This window comes from Mycteria americana, chromosome 12 (assembly GCF_035582795.1).
Source record: "Mycteria americana isolate JAX WOST 10 ecotype Jacksonville Zoo and Gardens chromosome 12, USCA_MyAme_1.0, whole genome shotgun sequence".
Taxonomy (NCBI): domain Eukaryota; kingdom Metazoa; phylum Chordata; class Aves; order Ciconiiformes; family Ciconiidae; genus Mycteria; species Mycteria americana.
Window position 1 is genome coordinate 9,428,810 of NC_134376.1, and position 13,116 is coordinate 9,441,925.

The 13,116-nt window shown below is 38.7% G+C and overlaps 1 protein-coding gene across 1 annotated transcript in view; it reads left to right on the top strand.

Moving 5' to 3' along the window:
* Positions 1-13,116, top strand: part of DNAH3 (dynein axonemal heavy chain 3) — a 63,956-nt gene that overhangs the window by 28,804 nt on the left and 22,036 nt on the right. Inside the window, exons 27-40 of the mRNA XM_075514741.1 lie at positions 1,211-1,325; positions 1,723-1,921; positions 3,305-3,413; positions 3,681-3,794; positions 4,961-5,137; positions 5,858-5,949; positions 6,367-6,586; positions 7,425-7,559; positions 8,820-8,931; positions 9,487-9,728; positions 10,324-10,424; positions 10,503-10,608; positions 11,943-12,072; positions 12,558-12,794. Of these exons, the coding sequence (XP_075370856.1) occupies positions 1,211-1,325; positions 1,723-1,921; positions 3,305-3,413; positions 3,681-3,794; positions 4,961-5,137; positions 5,858-5,949; positions 6,367-6,586; positions 7,425-7,559; positions 8,820-8,931; positions 9,487-9,728; positions 10,324-10,424; positions 10,503-10,608; positions 11,943-12,072; positions 12,558-12,794 (2,089 nt within the window). The remainder of the gene's footprint in view (positions 1-1,210; positions 1,326-1,722; positions 1,922-3,304; positions 3,414-3,680; positions 3,795-4,960; positions 5,138-5,857; positions 5,950-6,366; positions 6,587-7,424; positions 7,560-8,819; positions 8,932-9,486; positions 9,729-10,323; positions 10,425-10,502; positions 10,609-11,942; positions 12,073-12,557; positions 12,795-13,116) is intronic.

The window sequence follows — 13,116 nt, forward strand, 5'->3', positions numbered from 1 at the left end:
TGGTGAAGTTTTAATAAACTTTACACCAAATACTAAATTTTAACATTAGCTCTTTGTTTCTGTATATTTACTGAATATCTTAGGTTTAACTTGCCTATGTTGTTTAATACCAGTTAAAGATCTTATTCCACATATCCAGTCAGAACAGTTAGAACTGAAAATATTTATTGCTTTCAAAGAAAATATCCTGAACAATCCATAGGTTAAGAAAAATGAGAAGGAGTAACAGAACAGTGAATCACAGAATATAAGGGACCTCTGGACATCATGTAGTCCAACCCCTGTTTAAAGCAGGGCCAACTAAACCATGGACTTGCTCCAGTATGCCCATGACTGTCTTCTGTGGGGAGACGAAAACTGACACAGCACTCCAGGTGTGGTGTCAGCCGTGCTGACTAGAAGGGAAGGATCACCTCCCTTGACCTGCTGGTAATGTTCTTCCTAATGCAGCCAAGGATGCTGTTGCTCTTTGCCTCAAGGGCACATTGATGGCTAATGTTCAGCTTGGTGTCCACCACCATCCAGGTCCTGTTCTGCAGAGCTCCTTTCCAGCTGGTTGGCCACCAGCATGTACTGGCACATGGGATTATTCCTTCCCAGATCCAGGACTTTTCCCTTTGTTGAACTTCACGAGGTTCCTGTCTGCCTATTTCTCCAGTTTGTTGAGGTCCCTCTGAATGGCAGCACATCCATCTGGTCTATCAACCACTCGTCCAAGTTTTGTGTCATCTGCAGACTTGCTGAGGGTGCACTCTGTCCTGTTGTCTAGGTCATTAATGAAAACGTCATTAATCTTTCATTTCATTAAAATTTCTCATTTAATAATGAGAAAATAATTTAAAATGTTTATAGTAAAGTTAGGAGATTCTTAGATTTCTATTAATTTTATTAATTATGATTTACTACTAATTTAGAGGAGAAATCTAATCCAAATTTACCCAAAAGAGAGAATCTGCTCATCTCCTATCGTAGAATTTTGTAATTTCTATTAGGAAGAAAGATAAGACTTCTGCTTACACTATTTTCAGGCCAAGGCTTTTTGAAGTGTTCATAGTAACATAAAATGCCAGTATATGAATGTTTGTGTAGTGCCAGGACTTCCATTGTTATGTTTTGTTGGAAGGGCTGTCTCCAATGACTGCACCCATGGGAGCTTAGGAACTGCTAGCTACAGCATTACATTAATGCCTGTGTTCTGCTTCTGTGACAGGATTTCTTGGAGAAGAGCAATCTACAAATTGGGAACATTGTTGAGTTAGTGAGAGGAAAGCTGTCCAGTGGAGCCCGGCTGACACTTGGAGCTCTTACTGTCATTGATGTGCACGGTAAATGCGCAGTTGCTGGTATTCTTGTTGTATCTGGGACAGTGCTGCTATCATTAGTTGGGTGAACTATTTGAAAGAGGCAGCTAAAATGCCTTCTCTAACTTTAAACAACCTTTACAGAGTTATTACACAGTGTCTTTGGGCAAATGGAGATTGCTCAGTCCTGCACAAGTGTCTCCCATCTACTTAGAACAGGCACTGGAATCTAGATCAAATTAAGCTGATTCCCTATGCAAAACAGATGCAGATTCCTTTCTAACACGAAAGGCAGCCTACTACTCTAAATGTTGATTTACATATCTATAAATAAATGTTAGTTTACTTATACGTTATTTTAAGTAAACTAACATAGTAGAAGTGTTTAGATTTTTCAAATAATCTGTCTCTCACTCTGCAGCTCGTGATGTGGTTGCAAAATTGGTTGAAGACAAAATCACAGATCTGAATGACTTCCAGTGGATTTCTCAGCTGAGATACTACTGGGAAGAGAAGGATGTAATAGTGCGAATGATTACAACAGAAGCCAAATATGGTTATGAGTATCTGGGCAATTCTCTACGTCTGGTTATAACCCCACTAACAGATCGATGTTATAGGTAAAGCCATGTTGTCTATGAATAACGTTTTCATTTTTTGGATTGATCTGTATTTATTTTCATTTGTTATAGTTAATAATAGCAGGAACCTCAGCAGCTAAGATTTTCCTGCAGGTTTTGGAGGCAAATCTTATTATCTTCTTTGCCCAAATATGGTGAAATATTTACAATGTATAGGTTTCTACACCAGTAGAGTAATGGTCTTTGTTGTATCCAAGATCGTGCTTCTGAATAAAGCTGGCAGCTCATGGTACTGGAACTGTAAGGAACTCTACAGTAGCACTGGTCAATTAATTTCTTTGAAATAAGACATACAGGTAGGGTATGCCTGCCTGTAAAGTAGATGAGGCAATTATAGAGCCCTTCACAGATGTTTGAATGCAGTTGGCTTCCTGTTCCTCCACTTGCTTGCAAGGGGTTGAAATGGAAATACTTCATCCCCCAAGGGTGAACTATTCAAGGGCATTTGGTGTTTCACTTCTGGTGAACCCTGGAGACACAGATCATCTCAGCAGGTAATTTTAGGTCTAAGGTTTAAAGAACTTTCTTTATAGTATCTCCAGGCAAATATATGGTGAGGATGTAAAGATTTTACTTCAGCCCTGAGCTGTGAACCGTGTAGAAGGCACTTGTAGTAAAGTGCCTATGTTAATGCCTATGCTGGCAAATGCTTAATCTTCTGGCATTCGCAGTGGTGTTGAAAGAGCTATGTGGCTGGTGCATTAGCTGTAAACTGGGGTTGTTATCATTAGCATTAGCTCAGTCTAAACTAAGACTATGCAGTCAGCTGTACCAGATGTAGTTTCAGTGAAAGCAATGGGCAGGCAGACTATTTGGCACAACTTAACAACTGGTTTTGGTGGCAAAGCCTTTGAATGAGGCTTTTGTAAAATAATCTGATCACTCCAGTGTTAACAGGGATCTCATTTTTAGTATGAAAATCACTTGGAGAGCAATGTGATTCCCAGGTTTATGAGACAACCTTTATGCTTTCTCAGCCATTTCTACAGATTGACTTAATTTATAAAGCCAGCTTCAAGTTCTTGTCATGAGGAGTGACACTTGATAAAAATGTGTGTTTTTGCAATCTCTGCCATTTTTCTTATGGCACTGTGCATTTGCTTGTGTAATTGAGGATATACAGGGTGGATGCAAGTAATAAAAAGCCTTGACGTTCCTTGTAGGCCAAGTGGGTGAATGAGCTTCCACAACTGGCAATCAGTTATGAGACAATACTGGTTCTTTAGGGCAAGCTGCAAAGTCAGTACGGAACCAGTAAATCGTTTCCAGGGGAACTGTAAAGGAAAATACTTATCCATCCCTTCAGGAACAATCTGCCATTAAAGATTACTATTTCTAATGCCTATGTTCTTGTTTATGTAGGACATTAATGGGTGCCTTGAAATTAAATCTTGGTGGTGCTCCAGAAGGACCTGCTGGGACTGGCAAAACAGAAACAACAAAAGATCTAGCAAAAGCACTAGCTAAGCAGGTACCAAAATACAAACTTTTTTTCTTTGTATTGTTTATGTTTGGATATGTAGATATTCTTGAAATGCCATTCTTAAGCAAGTACTGCTTGTTCTGTACCTATTCTTTATTCACAGAAATAGTTGGTAAGAAGCACACATTTAAGACTGTGTCTATATGGCATGCTAGTAATTAGCAATAATAATCCCTTCCCATTTTAGATGCTAACAATTTTATAGTGGACTTTGTGTTAATACTGAGAGATGTTCTCTCTGTGTTTTTGTTGTAGTGTGTGGTCTTTAATTGCTCCGATGGTCTCGATTACAAGGCAATGGGCAAGTTCTTTAAGGGGCTGGCACAATCTGGTGCGTGGTCCTGCTTTGATGAATTCAATAGAATTGAGGTAACGTTTTAACTTGGACAAATAAAATGATAAAGCTTTAATTTAAGACACAAGAAGCGTTAGATTTAGACATGAGAGCATTATTGCCAATTTTCTACTTTTATTTGTGGTATAGCATATTTGTTTCGATAATCACTGACACAGAAATACGTACTCAGCTGCCTGCTGTAGGAACACATGCCTAGCTGTGCTGTGTTGCAGAAGTCTTGTCCTCTGGGTTATTTTAGCTGAAAAAATTGTTCCTGTGCAATTTCCTCTTTTGTATGTGACACTCATTTGTTGGCAAAGAACTGTCTTCTCCTTGAGAAATCAAGCTACAGCTGTGGGGCTGCGTTTATCTACGTTCAGCACAAGACAGACAAATCCCAGTGGAGGAATTCCTGTGATGACTAGCGGGGTGTCACTAATTGAGTGACCTGGTTAACTAGCTGTGTAACCAGACACATCTAATCCTCTCCTTGGTCTTACTCTGATTGTTGTTGTTGGCTTTTTTTTGGTTTTGTGTTTTGTGTTTTTTTTTTTATTTAGTAACTAATTACTTTGGATAAGTTTTATTGTTATTTGGATGGAGTTAGATTTAAGTAAATACTAGTAAATGTGGAAATTCCATTAAGATCTATTTTGTATGTTTCGGTATCCTTAACACCTTAATTTCTCCATTTGTCTGCTGTAACTTGTTTTTTAATTAATTCAAGTGTTAGCATTCTCATTTTCCAATATTCTGTTACCTTGATACTTTAGAGCTCTGAAGATTGGCCCTAGGCTGCCTTACCCATTCTTTACATTTACCCTCAATTTGGGGCATTGAGTGAATCAGTCTTTCTGAAGAACCTAAATTCTTTATGTTGTCTGAGGTGAAAGGGAAGTGCTTTTGGAGGCCTCCAGAGGGAGTTCCTGTCCACCTAACTTAGATGTCTGCATTCAGGCAGATGATATTTCCCTTTGGAGGCTTTTAGAAGCCTCTGTTGATCTGTCTACATTGGTTGAATAGGGAATGGTGGCACTAACTTTCAGAGGATCACTTCAATAGACAGGAGCTCAGTTATCAGACACAGGGTGATTTTCACCTGGAGGAATGCAAATATAGCTATCAAAATATATAAACAAAACCATTTTATATTGTCTCCAAGTGTCTTATGTTTTCCAATCTGTTCTGTCTCTATTAGGTTGAAGTATTATCTGTAGTTGCCCAACAAATACTTAGCATACAGCAAGCTATTATTCGCAAACTCAAAACATTCGTCTTTGAAGGGACAGAGATCTCTCTTAATCCTGCTTGTGCTGTGTTTATCACAATGAATCCTGGATATGCTGGACGAGCAGAGCTGCCTGATAATCTGAAGGTAAACCTGGAATCCTGATTTCTTGTAGAAATTAAACAGAATTTGCAACTTCTGGTCTATTGCAATAAGAAAAGGAAGGCAGCAATCAAATAATACACTGATAACCTGTTCAAGTGTATTCTGCTGTGCTTTTTGCTAAGCTTTCATAAGTGTTTAGGATTGTACAAAATGCATAGATGTAAGGTCTTGGTCTAATCATACTGATACCAGTTCACAGCTTTAACTGTGCTCTCTCTAAGTGGAAATTCTCCTGGTTTACAATGGCTTGGCTATCCAAATCCCAATTTAAATTTATTATAACTTTGCAAGTTGCTGAGACACTGCAGAGACTGATACAGTCCTAGTTCTTTTCCTAGCTTTGCCATAATTTTTTGCATGACAAGACACTAACCACACCATGTGCTAGTTTGTCTATTATGAACGTGAGATGAATGACATCTCCCTCTTCTTCCATTAATAGTTCTTTAGGATTGTGACTCTTTCTAAACATTTGTTCCTACAGTGCTTAGCACAGACCTCTTGAACCTCTCGATAAGATCACAGTTCTAGTAACAATTCTAATGCAATCTCATAGATTTCAGACGATTCCTAAAGTCATGAAAATGGAATACAGAGTATAGAAGTTCATTAATTTATGGAGAGATACTATTCTTACAAAACAAGTGCAAGTTATTACCATATTCCATAGTCTAAGCTTGTATCTTTCTTTCTTTCTTACAGGCACTGTTCCGGACAGTTGCCATGATGGTTCCAGATTATGCTTTGATTGGAGAAATTTCACTTTATTCAATGGGATTTTTGGACTCTCGGGGGTAAGACCTGCTGAATTTTCCACTTCAATTGAGTCTGATATACTTCATTCCACTATAAGGCATATATGTGTGTTTGAGGCATATAATTCTGTAAGGCCATCCACGTCCTGTTTCTCCAGAAAGTACTTTTTAATCTTGTGCTTTATCATCAGTTCTCATTTACCACCTCATGTTGACGGATATGCACCTCTACACAGGATCATTTGGAAAATGTATCATAATATCAAACAGAATTCCTAAATGACACACACATTCTATGGCATGGCATGATCTACAGTTTTACTTCCTAGGTGTTTTGAGCCATTTTACCAGCTGATATGTCTGATAATCACTGCAGTTACTTTGTGTATATAAGTACTTATTTTCCTTGCATGGTGAGGTATTTTCATTCTACATGTGATATTTTAATATCCACAGTCTTGCCCAGAAAATTGTTGCCACTTACCGTTTGTGCTCTGAGCAGCTGTCATCTCAGCATCACTATGATTATGGAATGCGTGCTGTTAAATCTGTCCTGACAGCAGCAGGAAACTTAAAACAGAAGTACCCAACTGAAAATGAAAGTGTATTGTTACTTCGGGCTTTGCTGGATGTTAACTTGGCCAAATTCTTGGCACAAGATGTGCCATTGTTTCAGGTAAGCTATCAGGCTGGTGTGTTTAAATTTTGTGATTATGAGATCCGTTATAAGAACCTACAGAAACAGGTCATAATCTTAATTTAGAACAGTTTGATCTAGATGCTGCCATATTAGCGTAGAGTTATTTCAGTCCACTGATCTGGATGCACTCTTTGGTTCTGTCAGTATTATTTTGAAAAACAAACTTTCAGTGGTGCCTTTTAAGTTATTCTATAAAATGTTTTATAAGATACCTTGCTAAAAGTCACTTTGTGCGGTTTCATTTGTGGAAACCATTCTTTGAAGTTTGCATTCTAGCTTTGTGCTGCAAAAGAGATGTGGACAACTAAATTATGGTCAATTAGAAATTTGAAGTCAAAATGAAAATGATGAAGTTTCTGTTAGCATGCTGCTTTAATAGAAAATAAAGACTATGTTAAGCTACAAAGCAATCAATATTAAAGACCTAGAAGCTAGGCTACAAGCACAGACAGAGTCATTGCTCTGAAATTTCAGAACACATACCCTTCTATTTAATCACTGAAATTCTTTCAACCATTTTCACATCCTTTCCTGTAATACTCTTGGGGGCAAATTTGCAGAAGGTTAAGCTTCCTTCTACAATATTAGTATGTGTATGAAAAGTGCAGGCACTTGTTTCTGTCTCATGCATACAGAATACTTTCATGGCTGCAGTTTGCCTAGAAGTTAGTTTTGTCCAGCTGAGTTCATTTCCTCTTAAGCTCCTGTTATCTGTATGAATATTGTTTTGCTTGTAGATTTTTCATGCTTTGGGAATTTTCCCTTCTTGTAATCTGTGTTTTAAATAGTGTTGTATTCTGTCTTTCCTTAACAGGGCATCATATCTGACCTGTTTCCTGGAGTGGTTCTTCCTACACCAGACTATGACCTGTTTGTCAAGGCACTAACTGAAAATATTAAAAAAATGGATCTTCAACCAGTTCCATGGTTCATTGGAAAAATTATTCAGGTTTATTTTCACATACTTACTTCTGGGGAAGAAAAGTGTGAGAGCAGAAATACTCTTCATTCACTGTCTGCGTCATGAATGAATAGCTAATAATTTCCACGATCAATTAATAGAATATGACAAACAGCATATTTTTACTGAGTAAAAATCATGGAGTAAGTCTGCTTTGCTCATAGTGATTTTTTTAATTCAGCCAGCCTGTGAAGGAGCTAACGTCTGCAGTCACATTGTAGGTCTTATGGTTCAGGATAGAAAATTAAACTGAATCTGTTACTAGCTGAGGTGGTGTAGCCTAGTGAACAGAACTCTGGACTGGGAGTGAGGCCCTGTTCCCAGTTCTGCTCACAGTCTCCTTGAGAAGTCTTGAAAGAGGTGACATTTCTCACTCTTGCTTATGCTTCACCTCCAGCTCTGTGTTCCCATTGTCTCCCATTTACTAGTATTAGTGACCTTTTAAAGAATGCTTAACTTTTTTTTCTTATGAGTAGCGCAGCCTAGTGACAGGGTAATGGCAAGGGCAAAAATGCGTGGCCTGGGCAGGATCATGAGGGACCCCCCCAACAGCAGTTCAGACTTTATGGCTTCTGTTCAGATTTGGCTTATGCTGCTTTGCAAACCATGCTTTATCTTTCATTTAAATATGGGTAGTATTAAATGGTTAGGAATTTAAGCTAAACCAGAAAATATCAGCCTTAACCTGACATTAAAAAAAAAGTCTTCTTAGGGGTTCTTCTTACAGGTCTGTTTGAAGGTATTCTGTTTGAAGGCTTTGACTTGAGCTCTGGCAAGATCTTGTGGGGTGACTGAAGTTACCACTCTTGCAGTCCAAAGTCAGCATCTGTGGGACCAGTCATATGACAGATCCTCAGAAATGTAGTTTCAATCCCTTTGTGTTAGCTCTATTGGTAACCATTGATTTCAGTTTAGGCTTTTACACTGAGCTGTGATCTGCAGCGTCTGGTTAGCGCACTCCCACCCTGTACAATGATGCTGTTACAGCTGAAGGATGACATTTAGCAAGGAGAAAGGGAGGATGTCTGGGGGCAATGACTTCTTAAATTATATCACTGAGAATTGCCATAATAATGTGACTGCCTTCTGATTTGGGTTAACGCTTCAGTCAGCCTTAATAGAGTGCAGATATTTGGCTGATATTTCGTCCTGTCGCATCTGAGTGCAGGAGAGATACCTCTAGTTTCTTACACATAATGCTTGCTTTTGTGCTATGTTACAAGAGTCAATCTCTTGTCACTGATACAGATATATGAAATGATGCTGGTGCGCCATGGTTTCATGATTGTTGGAGATCCTTTGAGTGGGAAGACCTGTGCATACAAAGTGCTAGCTGGAGCCCTTGGCGATTTGTGCGCAGGTAACGTTGTTCAGCCACAAACTTCTCATTAAATGAAGTTAATTTTATGACTAATGTTTTTTCCTTTGCAGAGATATGTCCAGGCTATTAATTGTCCTATGTTCTGCTTTCTCAACTGGAAAGTTTCTATTCATTGAACTATTTTTGTGTGGTATAGTTGTCTGGAAGTATTTTTGTCTGCATTTACTGGACTAGTAAAACATACTAATGTGTTTATGGTTTTACGAATTTTGTTAAGCATTGTATTTGTGCATAATACTCTTGAAAAGACTAGCTCTGATAGGGAGATTGTAAGTAGCTCCCATAAACATACAAAATCTACTCTGCTCTGCTTTGTCTTTTTTTCATGTGCTTTTGCACATAGGACTTTGTACTTTCCTTGTACAAGTAATGGAATTTCTTATTTACTGCTGCCTAGTTGCCAAATGTCTGGGGGTTTTTTTGCCTTGGGCAGCTAAAGTAGGATCCTCAGGAATCTTCTTGTTCTGGACTTCAGTTGTTGAATGAAACTAACCTATCAAATTCTCGAGGTCATCTATTTGTCTTTTTACACAGCAAAATCCATGGATGAATTTCCTGTTGAATACAAAGTTATTAATCCCAAAGCAATTACTATGGGACAGCTGTATGGCAGTTTTGATCCTGTAAGCCATGAGTGGACAGATGGAGTTCTTGCAAATGCCTTCAGGGAACAAGCATCTTCTACCACAGATGATCGGAAGTGGATTATTTTTGATGGCCCAGTGGATGCGGTTTGGATAGAGAACATGAACACTGTGCTGGATGATAATAAAAAGGTAGCCTATTTTTTGCCAGTAACCTCATCCTTGAATATACATACTTTATTTTAGGAGTAGCAAGATTGTTACCATGTTAGTTAAAGGAGGTGTGAAACTCAGGAAAGGCTGATGTGCTTAAAAGCATTGGTTTTTTCCCCAATTATATGAGTGAGTTTAGTAGATGGTATTAGCTGTTACTTCTCCCTAGAAGCCTTGTATTGCTCCTACTTTATTGAAATGAAGTTGCTCACTGAGGCTTTTTTATTGACCCTTTTAGGAAACTGAAATATACATAAACTCAGTTCTGTAACTGAAAACTGAACTTGCTTAAATTACTTAGTGAAAAAATTTTAAAAAAGCTGCAGGTCATAACTGCTTTTCCTTGCAGAGTTATTTAAAGACAGAGCATTGTTCTCTGTGTCTCTGCAAGCCATTACAGTAACATGTAGAAAAGTTGAGACAATGTCAGAAAGTATGTGTTGTGAGAATATGAATGAGTGAATGACGAGTGACACTAAATAGAATGTTCAGTGATTTTATGACAGGCATTGCTTTGACTGGATGATCAGCACTGACATGACTAGATCATGTTTACATGATGCTCTTCTTCTAGCTATGTTTAATGAGTGGTGAAATAATTCAGATGAATTCAAAAATGAGTTTAATCTTTGAGCCAGCAGACTTAGAGGAGGCATCTCCAGCAACTGTCAGCAGGTAATGTGAAAGCATTCAAACTTGAACTGTCCCAGCTTGCACACCTATTCCTGTACCACAGTTGTTTGTTCTTCCCAGGTGTGGTATGATCTATATGGACCCACAACAGTTAGGTTGGAAGCCACTGAAGGATTCCTACATGAAAACACTGCCTCCAAACCTGCAGGAAGAACACAGAGAGCTGGTGCGAGACTTAATTTTTTACATAGGTCTAATTTAGAATATTAACTTTAAGGTGATCACAGTTTGCCCACTTGAAGGGAGGTATGCGGAATCAAAACTTTTTGAAGTACTTTCATGATTTAGAGGGTCCCAGATCTCCTAGAGGCTGTTGTAAATTATTTTGTAGTGATGAATGTCAAATGTTGGTGCAAGGAAAGTGCCTGAGAGCTGGAGATACCATGAGTATTAGAAATGCAATGTGGGAAAAACTGGAAGACTCAAAATGTTTTGAACTCATCCTTCTTCTGTCTAAGACATCTAGCGTTTAGCTTGAGAAATGCTTATAATAATATTATTATCATTAATAGCTTGATCTTCCAAGCCTTAGTCACCTCCTGAATTCTTGCTAAATAGTCTTTCGTGTACTGGATTACTTGCATTGAATGAGAGCTCTTTGTGTTGTGTGGTGTAGTATATCTTCAGTGTAGATGCAAATAGAAGTAGGTGTTGGTGGGAATCAGCTTTTAATCTTATAAAAATTAAAATCCCCTTTTACTGGGCATTAAAATCTAGTAAAAGAATCAGAGTAAGATCTGTCCACAGTAGGATCGGAGCTGGAGAAAACTTTGATTTCGTGATTTGACAAGACCCCCTTTGAGTTTTTGAAGGAAATTGGGACCAAATTCAAAAGAAGTACCAAGACTAGAAGAGCTCTTTATTGACAGTTTTCTTAGTTCATCAAAGCAAAATAATTACTCCTTAACCAGCAGATAGCTTGACCCTTTAGTGTGTCTTCTTGAGTACTAGTCCCTGCGAAAAGGCTAGGTCATGATTCCTCTCCTGTTTCCTGCTTGAGTTCATGGAGCAGATACCACCAGCCATGGTCGTTATCTACCTGCATGCTGTGGCACTCCTGTAGGTACCAGTAAGTTCCAGCTTTCTGGAATTTATGCTGTGGTACAGTATCTGTGCTGGGCCCTCAGTAGGGCCCTGTCCTTTTTCAGGGAGGATGAAGCCCTTATCTTTGTTTCTGTTGGAATAATTTTATTGTGCCTAAGCAAAGCAGCAGTCTCCCTAGGCTGAGCTACTGCTCTGCTGTCTGGATTAGTAACTGGGTAACAAAATTCCTGCTGAAAACTTCTCTGTGGTAGAAGCAACTTGTTTTCACCATCAGATAATGATGGTGTGACTTTGTGATTGCTAAAGTGCTGCCTCACACAGGTCCTTTCCTCATCCTCCCTCTGCCAACTTGGAGAATTTCTGACACCTTATGTTTTATTGAGAGAGAATTGAGGGGCAGTGGGAAATGTGGCAACTCCTGCATTGTTTTAAAGCCATTTCCTTTTCTCCTGGTAGGTCAATGACATGTTTATGTGGCTAGTTCAGCCCTGTTTAGAGTTTATTGACCTTCATTGCAAAGCCATTGTACAAACATCCTCTATTCATCTGAGTTACAGCTTGATGAAACTCTATACTTGTCTGCTTGGTAAGTACCCTAAGCCTTATTCTTTTTATTTCAATTTTTCTTTTTTTTCCTGCTGTGTCCCATGACAAGATGCAGGTTATCAGATGCAAGGAAATACCAAAGGAATTCCTTACTGTTGAGATCATACAACACAAAAGTCCTTGCTGAAGTATTGATAATAGTTCTTTGACTAGCATACAGAGCTTTCACATTTGGACACAGGTGTCATTACAAAACTGAACGTGAGTGTATTCCATATGTTTCATTTGCTGTTTGCTAGCATCTGAAGAAAAGAATTAGGACCCTTGTAAATATTTTTTCCTCTCATTTATTTTTATTTGTAAACAGTATTTTACACAGCCAAGATCCTCACTCTGTAGATTGGCTTTGTTCCACCGAAGAAAATGCTCTAAGTTTGTCTCAGAATACTTTTGCAAAAATGCATTTTGAATGGGGATTTATGGTTATTACTGACATTTAACTAAAATTCAAAATATGTGTTTTAGATGAAATAAAGCAATCTGAGGAAGAGGAGAAGGAAAGCATGTCTAGTCAGCATATCATCTTGTGGCTGCAGGGGCTTTTCCTTTTTGCTTTGGTTTGGACAGTTGGTGGGATCATCGACGCAGACAGCAGAAAGAAATTTGATTTGTTTTACCGCAACTTGCTAATGGGAATGAATTATGAAAACCCACGCCCTAAAAGTGTGAAGCTTACCAGAAACAATATCTTCCCAGAAAAAGGTGCTTCTTCATAACTGTACTTGCCTGGCCTTTTATAAAGCAACAAGAAAACTCGGCACTTTAAGGGAGAATAGAGTGCCTGGCAGAGGTTAAGTCTGCAGCAGAGCCACCATCTGCCAAGCCTCGGGCTGCACAGTTGAGTGCTCTTTCCTGGCTCTTTTAACCAGGAGTAGCATATGCCTCATGTTGTACTCAAACAATGTAGCTGAATCTGACCTAAAATAATTTGGTGGTGATAATGGTGGGGGGAGGAGGGGGCGGGGAGGGTATCTTGTGTACTAAAAAGCCTTCATTATCTCACAGTATTGGATGTCTCACACAA